Here is an 18,590-nt window from a genome sequence, read left to right as displayed (position 1 = left end):
TTTGCTGGCAGGGAGTGTGTACAGCACGCAGACCGGCCTGATGATGCGATCCTCCATTGCAAAACTTAAAACCCAGAAACCATCCCGAGGTGAGAAAGGTTCCAGCCAAAAGTTTCCAACTGTGCTCGGTGACAAATAAGATGGACAGGTTATGGCCACCATAATTCATTTGGCAATTCCTCAGGGCTGCTGCCATGGCGGAAGTTACAGATCTTAAGCTCTGTCAACCCCCCCAAAAATATATATATCATAAATTTGAGTTTTCCTTGTTAGTTGCTAAGAACTGGGAGAGGGAAGGGAGGAAAGTCTGTAATTGCAAACCCCTTGTTTATCAGCTTCAGCCGCTTTTGTGTGACCACATTACCTGAACTATTAGCCAGTTAATCTCCTATGCCTCTTGGAAGTACAGTAATTACAAAGAGAATGCCTCAGACCTGGCAAGAGATGATGAAAACGAGTAAAGGTATATCTGTCCTCTCAACGCCTAGGAGAATTGTTTACTGACCTCATTCAAACTCAGACTAAAGCCCCTAAGGAACCCAAGCTGAAGATATGGTCTCATTGTAAGAATCTAATATTTTAACCTAGAAGTGCTGATTTTAAAAACACAGCAGAAAATAAACAAAATCAACCAACCAACAATAAATTCCCTCATATAAGCATTGGTTGTGCACCTAATGGACACAATGGTAAATTTGGAGGTTTTTAAGGTGTATTTGGAGGTTTTTAAGCTTTTTAAAGTTTAACAAAGCATCAAGATGCTGCTCAGCAGCCTCAGCTACAAATTACAATGTCATATACTCTCCAAATCAGAAGTGGCATTGCTATAACAACTGTGGTATATGCACGTATGCAGACAAACTAAGGTTATTTACCTGGTCTTATGGGAACACTGTTACTTATGAAACTTTTCCTTCAATTTTATTTAAAAGAAGGGTATTTGCACTTTGGGAGGCCGAGGTGGGCAGATCATTTAAGGTCAGGAGTTCGAGACCAGCCTGGCCAACATGGTGAAACCCTATCTCTACTAAAAATACAAAAATTAGCCGGGCGTAGTGGCGGGCGCCTGTAATCCCAGGTACTTGGGAGGCTGAAGCAGGAGAATCGCTTGAACCCGGGAGGTGGAGGTTGCAGTGAGCCAAGATTGCGCCATTGCACTCCAGCCTGGGTAACAAGAGTGAAACTCCACCTAAAAAAAATAAAAAGAAAACTTAAAAATAAAAGAAGGGTTTTTTCCCTCTAAATATCATCAAGAAAAACAAACTTTAAAATATGTCTTATCTTGGGGGCCTTGATACTTACTTTATTTCACATTTGTTAAAGTCATATTACTAGGCCTGGCATGGTGGCTCATGCCCGTAATCCCAGCACTTTGGGAGGCTGAGGCAGGTGGATCTCTTGAGTTCAGGAGTTTGAGACCAGCCTGGCCAACATGGCAAAACCCCATCTCTACTAAAGAATACAAAAATTAGCTGGGCATGGTACACAGCTGTAATCCCAGCTACTTGGGAGGCTGAGGCACGAGAATTGCTTGAACTCAGGAGGCAGAGGTTGCAGTGAGCTGAGATTGCGCCACTTCACCCTAGCCTGGGCAACAGAGCGAGACTCTGTCTCAAAAGAAAAGAAAAGAAAAGAAAAGACTACATTAACTGGGGCCACAGATACAAAAAATGTTTCTTTAATTAAAAGGAGTTCATTTATAAATCTATGCTAAAATTTTAGAAATTTGAGTTGAATAGATTGTGAGGAAAATACGTAATTACCAAAACTGACTCAAAAAGTAGAAAATTTGAACTGACCACTAAAAAGGGACCAGGCCAGAAGCTTCTTAGCAATTTCTTTCAAGCCTTCACAAAATTATTGGTTATCCTGATACTTCAACTGGCAGAACACAAAAAAGATGAGATGCTTTAAAATTTATTTTATAAAGCTGACATAATATTGATATCAAAATCTAAAAAAGAAAACAAAGCCCCAAATACTTCATAATGGAGCAGATCTAGCAGTTTATACAGAGAATAATACCACATAGCCAAGAAGAGTTTATTTCAAGAATTTAAAGGTGGCTTTAACATAATTGAGTCAATCAATGTCCTCAAAACATTTGAGGGAAAAAACCCACACATTATTGCCTCCTGCTTTAAAAAACTAACAAAACAAAAAATGCCAACTCTTTTAGTAAATTATGATGAGAAACATATTTTAACATCATAAAGAATATATGTGTATATATAATATATAACCAAAAAGTCAGCTTCATACTTAACTGTTAATTGCACAAACATTACCCGTAAAGCCATGAAAAATACAAGGATATCTACTGCCTTTTAAGAAACCATGCCCTTAAAGTCCTGGTCTATGCTATAAGTAAGAAGAGATTCAAATATTAATAATTTAATATTTAATAAAAGATTAAAATAAGATATTTAATAAGAGATTAAAATATTAAAAGGAAGGAGGCAAAGTTATTATTATTCAAGCTTAAATGATCATCTACCTAGAAAACCTAAGAGGATCAACTGAAGGACTATTAGAATTAACAAAACTCGTTAAGATATAAATATGAAAAAAAAGCTTTTATATACCAGCAATAACCAATTAGAATAGATAGCAGGGGGAAATGTCTCCCACATTAGAACACAGGTCCACGAGAACTGGAACTCTGCCTCATTCTTGGCTGAATCCCTAGCATCTAGAAGTGGTCCCAGCACAGAACAGGTGCTTGGTAATTATTTGCAGAATAAATGAGTGAACAAATTCACAATAAGGGCAAAAATACCAAATAATGGAACCAAACTGATATTCCATAAACAGATTCCAATACTTAAGAATTTAGCATATGAAAATAAACCAGGCACAGAAAGATAAACTTCACATGTTCTCACTTATTCATGGCAGCTGAAAATGAAAACAATTGAACTCATGGAGACAGAGTCGAATGATGGTTACCAGAGGCTAGAAAGGGTAGTGGGTGGTGTGGGAGTGGAGGTGGTTAAAGCGTACAAAAAATAGTTAGAAAGAATAAGATCTAGTATTTGATAGCAGAACAGAGGACTATAGTCAATAATAATTTAATTTTATATTTTAAAATAGCTAAAAGAGTATAATTGGATTGTTTGTATCACAAGGGATAAATGCTTGAGGTCACAGACGCTCCATTTACCTTGATGTGTTTATTACACATTGCATGCCTATATATAAAAATATCTCAGGTACCCTATAAATATATATACCTACTATGTACCCACAAGAATTAAAAATTGTAAAAATGTTGGAAGGAGACCAAGGAGATGAAGGACACAAAGGAGACGAAGGAGATGAAGAAGACAAAGAAGACGAAGATGAAGACGAAGAAAAAGAAGAAGAAGAAGAGGAAAGCATATTGTGTCTCATTTTAAACTGCTAGTCGGGCAGAGCTGAGATTTGAATCCAGAGTCTGTGAGAGTCCAAGTCTTGTGCGCTTAGTTCCTATGCCACAGTATGCCCCAGATCTTATCATTTTACAAAGAACCGGTTTTAGTTGTTTAAAAAAACCAGAATTTGTCATATGATGAAAATGGAATTTCAAACCACAGGGGGAAGGGTAGATTATTCCATAAATAGCATTTTAGACTACTAACTGGTTAACTGTTTCAAATAATGAAAATGAGTTACATCTCACAACATACCCTAGAAAAATTATAGATAAAATATTTCAACATAATATATGAGATCACTAAAGAATTACAAGAAAAAAAGTAAGAAAATATTGGCATATCTTGGAATAAGAAAAGGTTTTTCTAAATATATAAGTAAAGGTAGAACACTAATGGGGAAAGATGCAGTTTCTGCTACATAAAAATAAAAACCTTAGGTATGTCAAAATACCATAAACAAAACAGTAAAAGATAAAAAATAAATGGGGGAAAATACTTGCAATGTATGACGGAAAAAGGATTACTATTCTTTTCATATAAAGTGTTATTATAAAACTCCAAGAAAAGGATGATCAATCAATAAGAAAAAAATTTTTAAAGGTTAAGATGCAAGTAGCAAAATGACAAATGTCCAACAAATTTACTGACCCTAACAAATACTACATATGAAAACTGGGCTGAGATCATTTTTCTCCAATCAACTTGGCAAATGTTAAATCTAACTTACAGTGTTATGGAAGATCAAGAAAGTGAGAGAAAAGGCCAATTTCTAGAAATTTATTCTAAATATTACAAGATGTGCCAAACATTTCTGTACAAGAATGCCTGTTGTATTACTTCTTTGACTTTAGGCACTATAGATTTAATATATGCTTCTTATAAAAAATTAACCAATTCAGAGCAAGACACTGTACTATACATATAGTACTGGAACCTGCGCTTTTAAATTTAGTGTATTGTGAAAACGCTTCATTACTTTATTTTTATTTTTAATGTCAACTTTTATTTTTAGATTCGGGGTACATGTGCAGGTTTGTTACATGGGTATATCGTGTAATTCTGTGATTTGGGGTACAATTCATTGTTACCCAGATAGTAAGAATGGTGCCCAATAGATAGTTTTTCAACACTTGCTCCCTCTCTCCATCCCAATGAAAAACCTTATTTTTTTTTTTTTTTTTTTGAGACAGGGCCAGGCTGGAGTGCAGTGGCTCAATCATGACTCACTGCAACCTCAACCTCCCAGGCTCCAGTGATCCACCAGCCTCAGCCTCCCAAGTAGCTGGGACTACAGGCACGCACTACCACACCCCGCTAATTTTTCTTTTTTCTTTTTTTTTGCAGAGATTGTGGGGAGTCTCTCACTGGGAGCTGCAGACAAAGCTGTTCCTATCTGGCCATCTTTGATCCAGCCATGGTGGGAGTCTCACTATGTTGCCCAGGCTGGTCTTGAACTCCTGGGCTCAAGTGATCTGCCTGCCTCAACCTCCCAAAGGGCTGGGATTACAGGTGTGAGCCACCTTGCTTGGCCAGAAAACCTTTTAATAGCTAAATCTTTTAAATAGCTACACAGTAAATCATTGTACTGACATAGAAAAATAAAGGATTTAAGAAATCTCCTTAAATAATTATAGCAGTGTGGTACTAGCAACTTGTTCTTACAAACAATTCAATAGTCACCATCTTCTACATTTTTCTTTGCACATTTCAACATGTATTTATGTAGGATATATCAAAAAGTGAAATTGATGACTCAGAAGTTATGCCCACTTAAAATTTGTAGCTATTGCCACGCTGACTTTTAAAAAAATGTTGTATCGGTTAATATTCCCACAACAATGTGTGGATTATTCATAATAGTGACAAATAGGAAAAATCTATATGGTCAAAGTGCTTCAAAAGTCGTTACAATAAATGTAGTCAAGGGAGTATTTCCCAGCCACTAGAAATGCTATAGATGAATGTTTAATGACTCAAAAAATGTTTGTTGGCTGGGCACGGTGGCTCACGCCTGTAATCCAGCACTTTGGGAGGCCGAGGCGGGCAGATTGCCTGAGGTCAGGAGTTCAAGACCAGCCTGGCCAACAAGAAGAAATCCTGTCTCTACTAAAAACACAAAAATTAGCTGGAAATCACTTAAACCTGGGAGACAGAGGTTGCAGTGAGCCTAGATCGTGCCACTGCACTCCAGCCTGGGCAACAGAGCGAGCCTCCATCTCAAGAAAAAAAAAAAAAACACGAAAAACAAACAAAAACTATTATGAAAGATTAAGTTACAAAAACAAGTACATTAAACAGTGTGAACCCACTGGAATTCATATATGCTTTTAAAGAATACTTACACTATCTATATAAGAGTATAAAAATAGAATAAGTATAGATAGTATACTATCTATACTTATACTACTATATTATATATATAGATAGTATACTATATATAATATAGTATACTATATTATACAATATATACTATCTATATATATATATACTATCTATAGATATATATAGAGATATATATCTATAGATAGATAGTATACTATAAAGAATAGATCCATCAGGTTCTAAAACAAAATGTGAATCAGTTATCTTTCAGTGGTGGAATTATAGGTCATGAAAACACTCTCTTACACTTGTCTTAATTTTCCAAGTGTTCTAGAGAAAAAATATGATTTGCAATTGTGAAGACATTAAATTATAATCTATTTTTTAAAACAATAAAATGCTATCCTGAAGACTACCAGCATTAGTGATGCAAGACTTTATATGCAACCACCCTTGATTGCCATAATAAAGAATTTTTCAGGATTAACATGAACACCACCAAGTGTTTGCCAACTGAGTACCTCAGAGTATCCTGCACTGGGTCCCCACGAGGTCATCAAATACTTATTGGTCCCTGCTGAGGCTCGGCCTGTGCTCAGAGGTGCCAAACACAGAGGTGAGGAGGAAGAAGCCCTCAAACTGATAGAGGAGAGAGGTTAAGCACCAATCAACATTAATCCAAACCAGAACACATGGGGCCAGGGCTCTGCTACCGGGGTTCCCAGCTGGAAAAGTTAACACATTCCAAGATGAAAACAGGTGAAGCAATGGCAGCCTGGTTGTTACATAAAGGGGTTCCGTCTTGAGGAAACCCTAAGCAGCAGCAAATACTTCAAGGGTACAAATGCGAAGGTGAAGAAAACAGAAAGCCTTTCACAGTAAGGGAACAACAACAACAAAAATTAAAGCCAAAAGTGCTAGGCGTAGAACTCACTTGATTAGGGGAGCAGCTCCATGTGAAACAAATTTGCTTCCTCTGACTTAGAATACTAGCAAAATACATTAAATTCCATCTCAATAAACTTCCAACTTTTTCTAAGCCCAGGTAGCAACTATTTATTTCTTAAGTCATACTCAGTATAACAAACGTGTAATCTTTAACAGAATTTACCATTTTACCCAGTTTTTACCTAGATTTGTAGTGTTATTCTAAAGGGAATGTGCCTTGAACTTGAAGAGCTCCTAAGAGATGGTTTTGGTGGTGTAGATTTCTGGCTTTCTTGAGTCTATGAAAGATTTTTATACCTGACATTTCCTAGGGGGAAGAAAAGGCTAAACAAAACCAAAAGCCACCATAAAAGTCTCCCAGTCTTCCTCTATCTAAGTGCAATCTTAAACATATTAGCCCTTTAGCAAAGAGCTATGTTCATATTTTTTAATTAGGTGATTAAAAATATTTGAAACGGCAGCAAAACAACGGTCAGCTTTTGGTAATCCAAAGGAAAAGGTGACATGATTAGCACTGGCAAGCTTAAGTTTAATAACATGGGATCGTTACATTTTCCATGGATAAAGAACAAGAACACTTAAAATGAAGAGGTCTCAGCAAGAGGGCTAACTCTGTCCTGGTCAGCACGACAGGCCTTAAAGTGCCTTTAATAATAGCTTGTAAATTCACGGTGGCATTTACAAGCGTCTGAACGTACTTTAGGTAACATGCAATTGGTTAAGCCAAAAGTTTCCCTAACAGCAACTGACTGAAAAGCAGTGATTCTCCAAGGGTCCCTTCTGCCCTTTCCCCATCAGCAACATAAGCCACACCTGGGAACTTGTTAGCCAGGCAAACCTCCCACCTACAGAATCACAACTGCAGTGGAGGGGGCCTGGCCATCCATTTTAACCAGCCCTCCAGATCATTCCAATGTAAGGCCTGCTGTAGAAGATACTACAGAGGTTTTGAGTGTGACACCAAGCACAAGATGCCTAATTCAGTGTGTACAAGCCGTTTTCATTTCCATTAACCAAACCTCCTCTTCCCGTTGCCCATCCCTTTTAGAGGGCAGTGCAAAGAGTAGGACCTTGTTCAAGACACACTTTGAAAAGGTCCTTAGGCCTAATGGAAAAGTCATCTATTTTTCATATGTTGCCACAGTAACAGTAACAAGAAGCATCACTTATTCCTATAAGAAAAGTCCCCTTTGCAGGGGACATTGAGTATTTATAGAAAGATCACTTTATCCTGAGGAACCCAAAATCTGGAAAAGCAAATATGGAAAACTCAGCCTCTAAGGCTTCCATATACAGCTTTACAGCCCATGTCCTAAGTGAACACTCCCTAATTATGGCTGCCCAATACAGAAAACATGTGTCCTAGGAAAACCTCCACTGTCTACTCTGAAAGACATCACGTCCAGGTAACAGAGAAAAGAAACGTCTTCTTTCAGTTCCCGTACTGGTCCCTCAGTCCTGACTTAAACAGGGAAGGTGATCTATTTCGCCTCTGCCCATCCTTAATGCTACTTCATTTCCTATGACATCATTCTTTAGGTCCACATTCGGTCCTTACGGGAGTTGCCATAAAAATAATAAAGCTTATCTCTGGATTATAAAATCCATGTTTGTATCATAAGATCAGTTGCATTTTGTCTGCAGTCCTTATTTTTTTTATAAATAGCTTCCATATTTACCATCTCATTTGACTCTTACAACAGCCTGTGAGGTGGGCACAGTTTTATTATTCTCACTTTACAGATGACAAAACTGGAACTTAGTGCTAACTTCCATAAACAACTGATCATTGAATACTAAAGGAGATACAAAAAATTTGCATAAAAAATTAAAGAATTAAATAATTAAAATTAAAAAGGTTTAAAAATTAAAAAGAATTAAAGAATTCATGATGTCTAAAAGAACCTCCAGGGCCGGGCACGGTGGCTCACGCCTGTAATCCCAGCACTTTGGGAGGCTGAGGTGGGTGGATCACGCGGTCAGGAGATGCAGACCATCCTGGCTAACACGGTGAAACCCCGTCTCTACTAAAAATATATTTAAAAAATTAGCCGGGCGTGGTGGCGGGCGCCTGTAGTCCCAGCTCATCGGGAGGCTGAGGCAGAATGGCGTGAACCCGGGAGGCGGAGCTTGCAGTGAGCCGAGATCGCGCCACTGCACTCCAGCCTGGGAGACAGAGCGAGACTCCGTCTCAAAAAACAAAAAACCAACAAAACAAAACAAAACAAAAAAACCCTCCAGATTTGCTTGAATTTGTCATCGGCCAAATAATATTCACCAGAAATTACCTAGGTAGGTTTTTAGGTTGGGTGATATTTTTCTAAGGAATGGTAAAGAGCATGGAGATGAGATAAACGAAAACCTACAAACTCTCCCAGTTATACAACTCACATAACCTGCAATGATGTCTGGAATTCAATGGGGCTCAAAGTAACAACAATGATGATGATGATGATGATAAGATTAAGCTCTTACTACATACCAGGCACCCTTCTGCATACATTAAATATATTCAACAACCCTATTAATATCCCCATTTTGCAGGTGAGAAAAACAAGGCATAGAAAAGCTAAGTAACTTGCCCAAGATCACACATCTTGCTCCGTGAACACAGAGGAGGAAATGTAACTGGAAATGCCAAGCCCCCGTGCGGTCTGCCTGCCAGTGATGGAAACCTGACATGGGAGGGCAGCCACCACAGGAACCTGGGTTATGTTTCCAGTGTTGCCATTTGGGCAACAGTCTTCACATTCTCTTACTGAAAACATTAATCAATGCTCAGGTTCCAAGTAATCAAACATTAACCGAGACTCCTAACAGCCAGTTCCTTCTCAGACTAGCCCCACGAAGGTTTCCTAGATCTTGGGTAGCGAAGGAACACTGGTTGATTCTCCTGGAACTGCCTTCAACTATTTAAGAAAAATCAGAGGGGAAAGCAGCTTTGAAGGAAATGTGCAAAGTAAAGCTATATGTGGGAGGCAGCAGTTCTAGTAAACGCACAGAACTCACAGCTCTGATTTTTCTTTTAAAGACATATAAATAAAAAGGAGTCCTCACTGGTGTAAATTACTCCTGCCTTTTTTTTCCTCCAATTTTTTCAACTGCTCACATTTTGGAACTGTGTGAGCAAGCTTTTACATATTGATCAATCTTTTAAAGTTTATACATCATTTTCTTAAAGAAGGAAACAAAGATCAAGCTGAAAAGAACATTCAGGCAAAAGAGAAAAATTACACGATGAATGAATGCAGTCTTTGTGGGGGAGAGTTCTGGGATGGGAGTGTGGGGTGTAGGGACAGCTTTCAAACACTTACTCAAATGTGCTTATCTTCATCATTTCCTGCCTCTAATTTTTACCGAATAACCACCTTGAGATCCCAGGAATTCAATAGGAAACTCAATTTAACAACAAGTTCCAGGGTATTCCACATAATCTCTCTTTAAGGCAAAGTCCCAAAAGAGAGATGGGACTATAATGACCACAAGTTAGGTGACTTTTCATATTCACATTCCTTCCACGTTCTTCGACAATCCTGGTCCAGCTACTTACTGTGGACCCTGTGTGCTTTACTTTCCTCTGCTATATAATGAGAATAATATTAACACCTTCTTTATCCGGTTGGTGTGAAAACTGCATGAATAAATGTAAAGCACTTGGACTGTGTCTGACACAGAGTAAAATGCTCGAATAGCATCAGCTGTTATTATTACTACTACTTACTACTATTATTTGCAAAAACATTACAAGGGATAATTATATCCAGGAAGCTTCCCTTGTATTGGTAATGTTTTATTGCTTTTTCTAAAATTTAAATCAGAGCAACAGTCAATACATGCACACAAAAAAGGCAATTCTTCAAAAATGTGGGGGAAAAGCCTCCCATACCCATGTTACCTGCTGGTGAGTTTCAGGTAAGGGTGTAGCTGGGAGCATCCGGTTCCAAGACTGCCTTGTATTTCTCTTACAGGATGCCTCCCCTTCTGCTGCGGTTTTTAATCAGCGTTTCTAGGGCAGGCTTGCAGGCGGGGCCGCGAACCCCCTGTAGTTGTACACGGAGCTGGGTGAGGCTGCGGCTCTGGGCATTTCTGGGGAGGAGTTCCATGGCTTTCCACAGACTCTAACCACCCTGCAGCGAGCCGCATGCTATACAGGGTTAAACTCGGGGCATATCGAACGAACAATTCACTTCACGGAAGACTAGCAATAACCAGGACACCCGCGCTATTGATCAGCTATCTCAACACCAGAGAGACCCACCAGCACAAGGGGCAAGAATTGGCCAGGAGGCGCGCGGCGCTGCGCCCTCACCGCGTCCAGACAGACCCTTGAACTTCACCGCCAAAAAACGCACCGCTCCGCAGACCCGACCCGGGAGAGGGGTTTAACTTCCCCTCACCTTTCCCATCCCTCCTTCATTTCCAAGGACATACTCAAAGGAAACTGGCAACACTCGGTCTAGGGTTTCGCTCCTGCCCTCGGCTGACACCGAAACCACTTCTCCCAGGGAAGTTAATTAAAGGAACCATTAATCCGCACAAAAATCCAAAACCTACCCCCAAAGCTCAAGAGCTCTGAAAGGAGATCGAGGGCGCCTCTGCCGATCCTGAACATCTCTGCTCGTCGCTGGGGCTTAGAGGTGGGCAGGGGGTGCCAAAGGGGCGCAGGCAAGACCCGGCCAGAGGGTTAGACGCCGGCCCCCGTTCCGAGGCAGCCCAGTCTACACGCCAGCGACGCCGGCTGAGCCGGGCTTGGAGGCAGCCAGGTAAGCAGGTAGGTGTAGGCATGCGTCTGAGCAGACACACAGCTGCGGCGGATTAAAGTTCAAGCCCGTTCACACTCCGCTTCCCCTTCCCAGGTGTTCTCACGCACGGCCCAGGCAGCCACTTTCCCGGGGAAGCCTCGGCGCTCGACCGGACAGTCCCCTCTTTGTCATTCTTAATGACTCCCCTTGCCTCCCAGGCGCCAACCCATTGAGACTACTCGCTTCTCTCCACTCTCCCAGGCGGGCGCAGAAACCCCCGGAAAGGGGAACTCGGCGGGGACCGGGGGAAGCAGGGTGTCGCGGGGCGCAGGGGGCGCCGCAGCCGGCGTACGTACCCAGAGCGAACAGGGCGAGCTGTCCAGCCGAGGGGACCATTTTACGGGCGGGCGGGCAGCAGGCTCTCCAGCCTCCTGCCCTACCTGCGGTGCCCGAGTGGCGGAGCGGCGCCGCGGTGCGGGGGAAAAAGACGCAGACTAGGCAGGGCCTGCCCCCGGCGCGGGAGGGCGGAGGGAGGACCGAGCGCCTCTCTGCTGGCACTCGCCCCGCAGCGCTGCCCGCCGGGCGGAAATAGGAAGGCGGCTACCGTCACCTCCTCGCCACTCGGCGACCGGGGCACAGCTGACCCCCACCTCCCGCCCCGATGGGGGTGCCCCCCTGAGGGCACAGAGGGTGGGGGTTTGGGGTAAGGGGCGGGGACGCTGAGCGCACCGAGCAGGGCGCGGGCTGCTGGGCGGGGCGACCTGGGATCCCAGAGCCCGGCGGCGCGAGCAGGGCACCCGGGCCGACGAAAAGGCAGGAAGCGCCTGACTTCAGACACCACCCCCGACTGCCAGCGCCGTGCGGCAGCGGACTCCAGCGTGCGGGGTCGGCGCCGGCCGCGTAGCCGGATTGTCCTGGGCCGCAGTGGCGGCTTCCAGGCTCTAGGCGGCGGAGCGGAGCCGCCCGGGCACCCGTTACCTACACCGAGGGGCCGCTCCTGGGGCATCTCTGGGGCGGGGAAGGCTGGAGGCTGGGGACGCAGCCAGGAAAGGGACCTGCGAGTTTCGCCGGCCGCTTGCCAAGACTTGGCTCAAGGAAAGTGGTCCCCTGAATCAATGAAGAATTTGTTAAACCAGGTTTCCCACCTGTGCCACAGTTCCCATCAATTCTGGCAACGCCTGCCGCCTTACTTCCCAGGCAGGCCACATCGTTAAGATCAGTCTTCGTACTTCTGGCCTGGGACTGATAAAAGATGGGTCTCTGTGACGAATCTGGTTATATGGCACCACCAGCTGAGGCCAAAAGCCTGCTAGCCTGCCACCAAGTGTACCCCGAAAGAGGGGTGTGTGGGCCCGAGTCACCTGGGTGGTCCTTTCAGGATTTGTGGCTCTGAGGTGGCCCCTGGTGCTGGAATTTGGGGAGGTGGAGGGGATAGAGGGAAGACATTCTGGGCGAAGAGTGGAAGATCCATAGGTTCCTCGGTGACCCTCATGGGGACAGTACACCCGGGAGATTCATGTTCTCCAGGTACCCGGAGCTCACAGACTGACCCTCTTCTCCTGCCTCCTCTGGCCTACGTGCTCCGGGTAGATCCACTTTCCTTGAAGGTGGGGGTGGGGGCTGTTGGGCCTGGGGAATCTTTTGCTGTTTACTTGGGGAGGCTCAGGCTCTCACGGTTGACCTCTGCCCAGTTTGTTTCATGTAAGTAGAGCAACCTAGTTTCAAGAAGGAAGCACCAGGCCATTGGTCTCAACATTTGGGCAGGAAGCACCAGTGTAAATCATTCCTTTCAATAGATTTGTCGGAGCATACTTTGTTCTTTTAGGGTAAATCTTTTCCTTGGTCCACCCCATGCATGTACAAGGCACACATGCACTTCCTTTAGTAGGTTGTCCCTGACTCCCACTTCCTTCAGGTTGATCTTGACCTGCTCTGGTGGTTTCCCTGTCTCCTCCCTAAACTAGTCTGCTTTGGCTACAGAAGGGGAGGAATCAGGGGTTCCCCCACCCTTCTCCTGTTCCCCAGGACTAGAGAAGGACCTGACTCCTTGCTTCCTACTGGAACACGCAAATCAAGCTCACTGTGGCTGAGGGATGGCTGCCCAGCCGGCTGAGAGTCATGTTCAGCAGTTTCTGCTTATCTGTCCCCTACCCCCAAAGTCAGAGGTGGAGGGAAGTAGCAGAATCAAGTCAATTTCCTTCATGATTGGAAAATATTTTAAATCAAGAGGTAACTTGCAGGCCAGGCACGGTGGCTCACACCTGTAATACCATCACTTTGGGAGGCTGAGGTGGGTGGATTGCTTGAGCTCAGGAGTTTGAGACCAGCCTGGGCAACATGGTAAAACCCCCATTTCTACTAAACGTACAAAAAATTAGCCAGACATGGTGGCGTGCGTCTGTAGTCCCAGCTACTTGGGAGGCTGAGGCACGAGAATCACTTGAACCTGGGAGGCGGAGGTTGCAGTGAGCCAAGATTGTGCCACTGCACTCCAGCCTGGATGACAAAACAAGACTCTGTCTCAAAAAAAAAAAAAAAAAAAAAAGAGATAACTTGCCATCTTACAAACTAAAGAGTATCCAAATCAAAGTACATTCTAATGCTTGAAAATCATTAATTCTCCCTCCAAGATTTTCAAAAGCTGGTCCATATCTGCGGTTTTATAACCCTCCAATTCATTCAAGTCAAACAGGTCATCAGGGGCTGGGTGTTTTTTTTTTTTTTTTTAACTTAAAGATCATTTTTTTGGTAAACTGAATTGCAATGATTTTTAAACGTTTAGTCATAGAGGAAACCTAATATCCTAAATTGTTGATGCTCTATCTTTTGCATTTTATATATCTCATTTAATCCTCACAATAATCTTATGAGATAGACCCCATCCCCTTTTATAAGAGAAGAATCAAGACTGAGTGAATTTAGTAACTTACCCAGAATTACACAGCCAATAAAGGGCAGAGCTTGATTTTGAAAGCAGAACAAGCTGGTTCTGAGGCTTATGTGCTGGCTTCTCTGCTATACTGCCTCAGTTTCCACATTTTCAATAAGGATAATGCTTAACTCATTGGGTTGATGTGAGTACTAAATGCAAGAATTTATTTGCATATTTAGCATAATATTTGCCATCAACAAAGCTACCTATTATTTAAAGGAAAACTCCCTCAGTGGACACACCTTTCCCTTGTCTTAGTTCCTTACCACTATCTTTATGTTATCATTTTCATATCAGCTTCTTTGCTTGAGCATATGCATGTACATGCACGTGCATACCTCTTCCTATGGGAAATATTTTCATAGGTGAATCAGGAGGTATGAAGTTGTTTCTCAGCTGTGGTGTGAAAGAAATAAGAAAAAAATTGACAGAACGCAATTTAGAGCAAAGCAATCATTTTTCCTAAAGGGTGGTGTGACATTTTGTATTGGAACACCTCACTCTCTGAGCCAAGTGAAATTCCAACTGTAGCCCCTTGAAGCTGTGTGGAGACTCAGGTATGCGCCTTCACCTACAGACACTGCATCTGTCTCGTGTGGCCACTGCAGCTCCTGTTTCTCTGCACGTGGAGCCTGATGATTATGTGGCCTTCCCACTAAGAATCTGCCTGGACTGCCTTTGCACACACTTGCTGCAGCTGGCCTTGAGCTCAGTATAATCTCTTCTGTGAGAAGCCAATCACAGCCTCTCCTCCCTGTGCAAACAAGAGAACTATGTTATGCTCTACTGAGAGCCGGTAAACCGCCCTGTCAGTTTTCCCTTTCCTTTCTCCTACATGCTTATTATAGAGGGTATGTTTAAAGAGCCCTCTTCTTCACTGTGATCAGCCTCCCTTTCCTTCCTGATTCAATTGTGGAAGTGATTGTGGAGCTATGAGCACCAGAGCCTTCCCTGAATAATTCAGGCCAGCTGAGCTTGCTGTTTTAGATCAGCAGTTACCCAAGATACTGGGGAGTGAACAGCCCAGACATTCTTTGGGAGGAAGCACAGCCATGGGCCCAGCATTGAAGGAATTACAATTCCCACAGTCAAGCCCCAGGGAGCAGTGACTGGGCTGGTTCAGGTGGCTGCAGGACCTTCCTGGGTGACAGCAGCAGACAGCCAGGCTCAGAGGGAAAACAGGATGGGGCACCTGGTGCAGTGGGAGGGCAAAGGAGAGATGTCATCTGTGTATGAGAAAGAAAGAGGGAAGTTTTATTAAGGACTCTGGAGAACTGTGTTTAGGGAGAGTGAGGAGATTTTAATGTGTGAAGGGATTTAGAAAAAGAAATCTATTGTCTAAATATCAGCTCCCTCTGGGGCCTTAGCTATTAGTGTGTTCCTTATCTCTTGCCAAAGGAAAAAGTAGGAAACCTTATGCTGGGCTCATTTTAACAGTTTTCATCACCAGCATAATGGACGAGGTAAGAAGAGATAAGAGGCATTTGCTTTGTTCTCAGCTACCTGCGTGATTTTCGTTGCCAGTGTTGTCCGAAGATTGGTCTGACCTTCTGCTTAACATCTTCCATCCCCCAGCTCTCAGGCCTACGTTTGGAATGCACATTGAAGTTGAAATTGAAGCTCAAATCTTTCCTTTCCAGAGGAGATTTCACAGAATGGCTCTAAAGCCCAGTATTGAAGTGTGGAGGTTGGTGTTCCACTAGTGGTCCAAGCAGCTCCATGTCCTAGTCAAGGTGCTAGGTCAGAGTCTCTGGGACTCAGGGCCACCAGGTGGCTACCACATGAAAGACATTATATAGTTTGTGAACTTCCTAGACGACAGGATGCAGTAGCAGTACCCACAGGATTGAGCGCAGCCGCTGTGAAGCCATTCCATTAAGCGTGCTTGGAGGCAGGATAGCTCTGCATTCAATTCTGTCCTCCTATCTTTGCTACTGTCCTCAGCAGTCTCAACCACACAGCCATACCCTTCTGGAGACTGGAAAGATTGGCCCAGCAGGAGTGCCCCTGGGAAAGTCCTAAATCAAGCACCCAGAAATACTCAGGCAAGTACACTTAATGATGTTGATGGAAATAGGGTAGTGATGATTAACAGAAGCAAAAGAGAGATAGGAGAAAGAAAATATGAAGAATCAAGGAAGGAGAAATCAAAGAACTATAGAGAGCTGAAAAGGTGGCTTGGTAATTTATTTTTCAGTATGAGTCAGTGTGCCTGATAAACAAGAGATTCTCCCCAAGCTCAAAGGAAAAGGGAAAATAAATTGAGAGAGCTAAGGTATGAGACAAAGCCAAAGCCAGAATATCCAAAATACTGATGGAGTGCTCAGAAAATAAGCAGAGAGCTGATAGAAGAGAAACTTCTTATATCCCCCAACAGGAGGAACTAGTGATGGGAAGAGGGTGTTATGCCTCCCACAGGTCTATAAGGTGGAGAGGATCTTGTTTAAAGAGACTATGAAAGGTGCAAGGATAAACTTGCATTCTGTGACAGACATCCAAACCCTCACCTTGAACTTCTCATACCACCCCCACCCCCTGCTTCCAAACTCCATTGAAAACCAAAGGAAAATAATGGTAGGGGAAACTCTATGTCATTGTTCAAAACTGAAAGAAGGATTCCACCCACATGCCAGACGTTTTAAGGAATTTCTGTAAGACTTAATGCAGATGAGACCAGTTTGACAGAAGGATTTGACAACCTTCAATTCACCTCAGAGAAAAGCCTCTCCAGGGAAGGACCCCGCCCCCAACCCCAGACTCAGTAATGCTCCCAAATTGGTCATGACAGGAGCTGCAGGCAAAAATAAACCACAGAGGCCGGGCATGGTGACTTACGCCTGTAATCCCAGCACTTTGGGAGGCCGAGGTGGGTGGATCACCTGAGGTCAGAGTTCGAGACCAGCCTGGTCAACATAGCGAAACCCTTTCTCTGCTAAAAATTCAAAAAAATTAGCTGAGTGTGGTTGTGGGCAACTGTAATCCCAGCTCCTCGGGAGGCTGAGGCAGGAGAATCTCTTGAACCTGGGAGGCAGAGGTTGCAGTAGGCCGAACTCGCGCCAGTGCACTCCAGCCTGGGCGGCAGAGCATGACTCTGTCTCAAATAAATAAATAAACCACAGAAAACTCATGTGGGGCAAGTCTCCATCCTCTTGAAACATTTAGGAAGTGCCCAGGTACTGGGGTGCATACAGAGCAGGGATCCCACTGAGGGGATCCTAATTTGGTGCCTGGTACAGAGACAACATTGCTGGGGGGCAGTGGCGAAGGCAGCCACACAAGCTCCTTGCTGGCTTTATGTGTTTACAACAGTGGGGAAAAGAAACTCTTCAATATAAAGGCGAAACTCTGCTCTCTTGGGGGCCCCCACAGAGCACCACTGGCTCTTAATAGTTTTCTTTTATCTCTTTATTCCGCATGTGTCCATTGCAAGCCTGTTGTGTTCCAGGCACTGGGTTAGGCACTTGTCAACAGTGGACAAGTGAAGTGTTTTCTGCTTTGTGGAGCTACTCAGGCAAAAGAATCAGGTTACCTCCAAAGTTAAAAAAAATCATAATTGACATTGACATTTGACATAATTGCCAAAGTAAACAAAGCAATAACCATGGAATTTTGAAGGGAAATGATTGTGACACAAAATTCTGTTTCTTACCAACATATTTCAGATAATCTATTTAAAAGTAAACCATTTATGTACCACTCCAAATGAAAACGAAAGAATCCACAGAAAATATTCCAGCCAAGCAAATAAACTCAATAAAGTGAAAGAAATGTCAGTGAATGACAGCAATAAAATTTAATGTTGAACCTAACTCCTGATTTTTAATATGTTGTACTGCTCACTGTTGGTTGTCAATAGGATGGAGATTTTACTTTCCTTCCTGCTAACAGAATCCCAATTTTGTTTGGTTGACAGCATGCCTCTGCCCACAGGAGGAGGCAAGACAATCCCTTGGCCTTTGCTGATGATTGGCCTCGGGGCAGGCACATGACTAAATCTGGCCAATGAAATGTCAGGGGGAGTCGCCTGTTAGGCTTTTTGGGAAGGAATTTGCTTCTTGATAAAGTCAGGCAGCAAGGTAGCTTGACTTTCTGCCTCAAAGTTGGTTGTCAAAAGATGAAATATCTGGAGTTGTGGCATCCATCTTGTGACTCTGAGGAGGAGGCCAACAGAATCTGAGACATGCCCACCTTGATATTGAAGAGCTAGCTGCTGAGCCAGCCCTGGATCTG

The 18,590-nt window shown here is 43.3% G+C and overlaps 1 protein-coding gene across 2 annotated transcripts in view; it reads right to left on the bottom strand.

Moving 5' to 3' along the window:
- TGFA (transforming growth factor alpha) overlaps positions 1-12,017 on the bottom strand; it is a 106,683-nt gene extending 94,666 nt beyond the window's left edge. The window contains exon 1 of one of the 2 annotated variants that reach the window (XM_054678520.2): positions 11,785-12,017. In XM_054678520.2, the coding sequence (XP_054534495.1) occupies positions 11,785-11,824 (40 nt within the window). In that variant the 5' untranslated portion in view covers positions 11,825-12,017. The remainder of the gene's footprint in view (positions 1-11,784) is intronic. The other variant, XM_054678521.2, reaches the window with a different exon arrangement.
- Between the last annotated feature and the right edge of the window lie 6,573 nt (positions 12,018-18,590).

The sequence above is a fragment of the Pan troglodytes genome, chromosome 12, assembly GCF_028858775.2.
Source record: "Pan troglodytes isolate AG18354 chromosome 12, NHGRI_mPanTro3-v2.0_pri, whole genome shotgun sequence".
NCBI classification, from domain to species: Eukaryota; Metazoa; Chordata; class Mammalia; order Primates; family Hominidae; genus Pan; species Pan troglodytes.
Note: the sequence above shows the minus strand (reverse complement) of the source record. Positions and strands in the feature narration are given on the sequence as shown.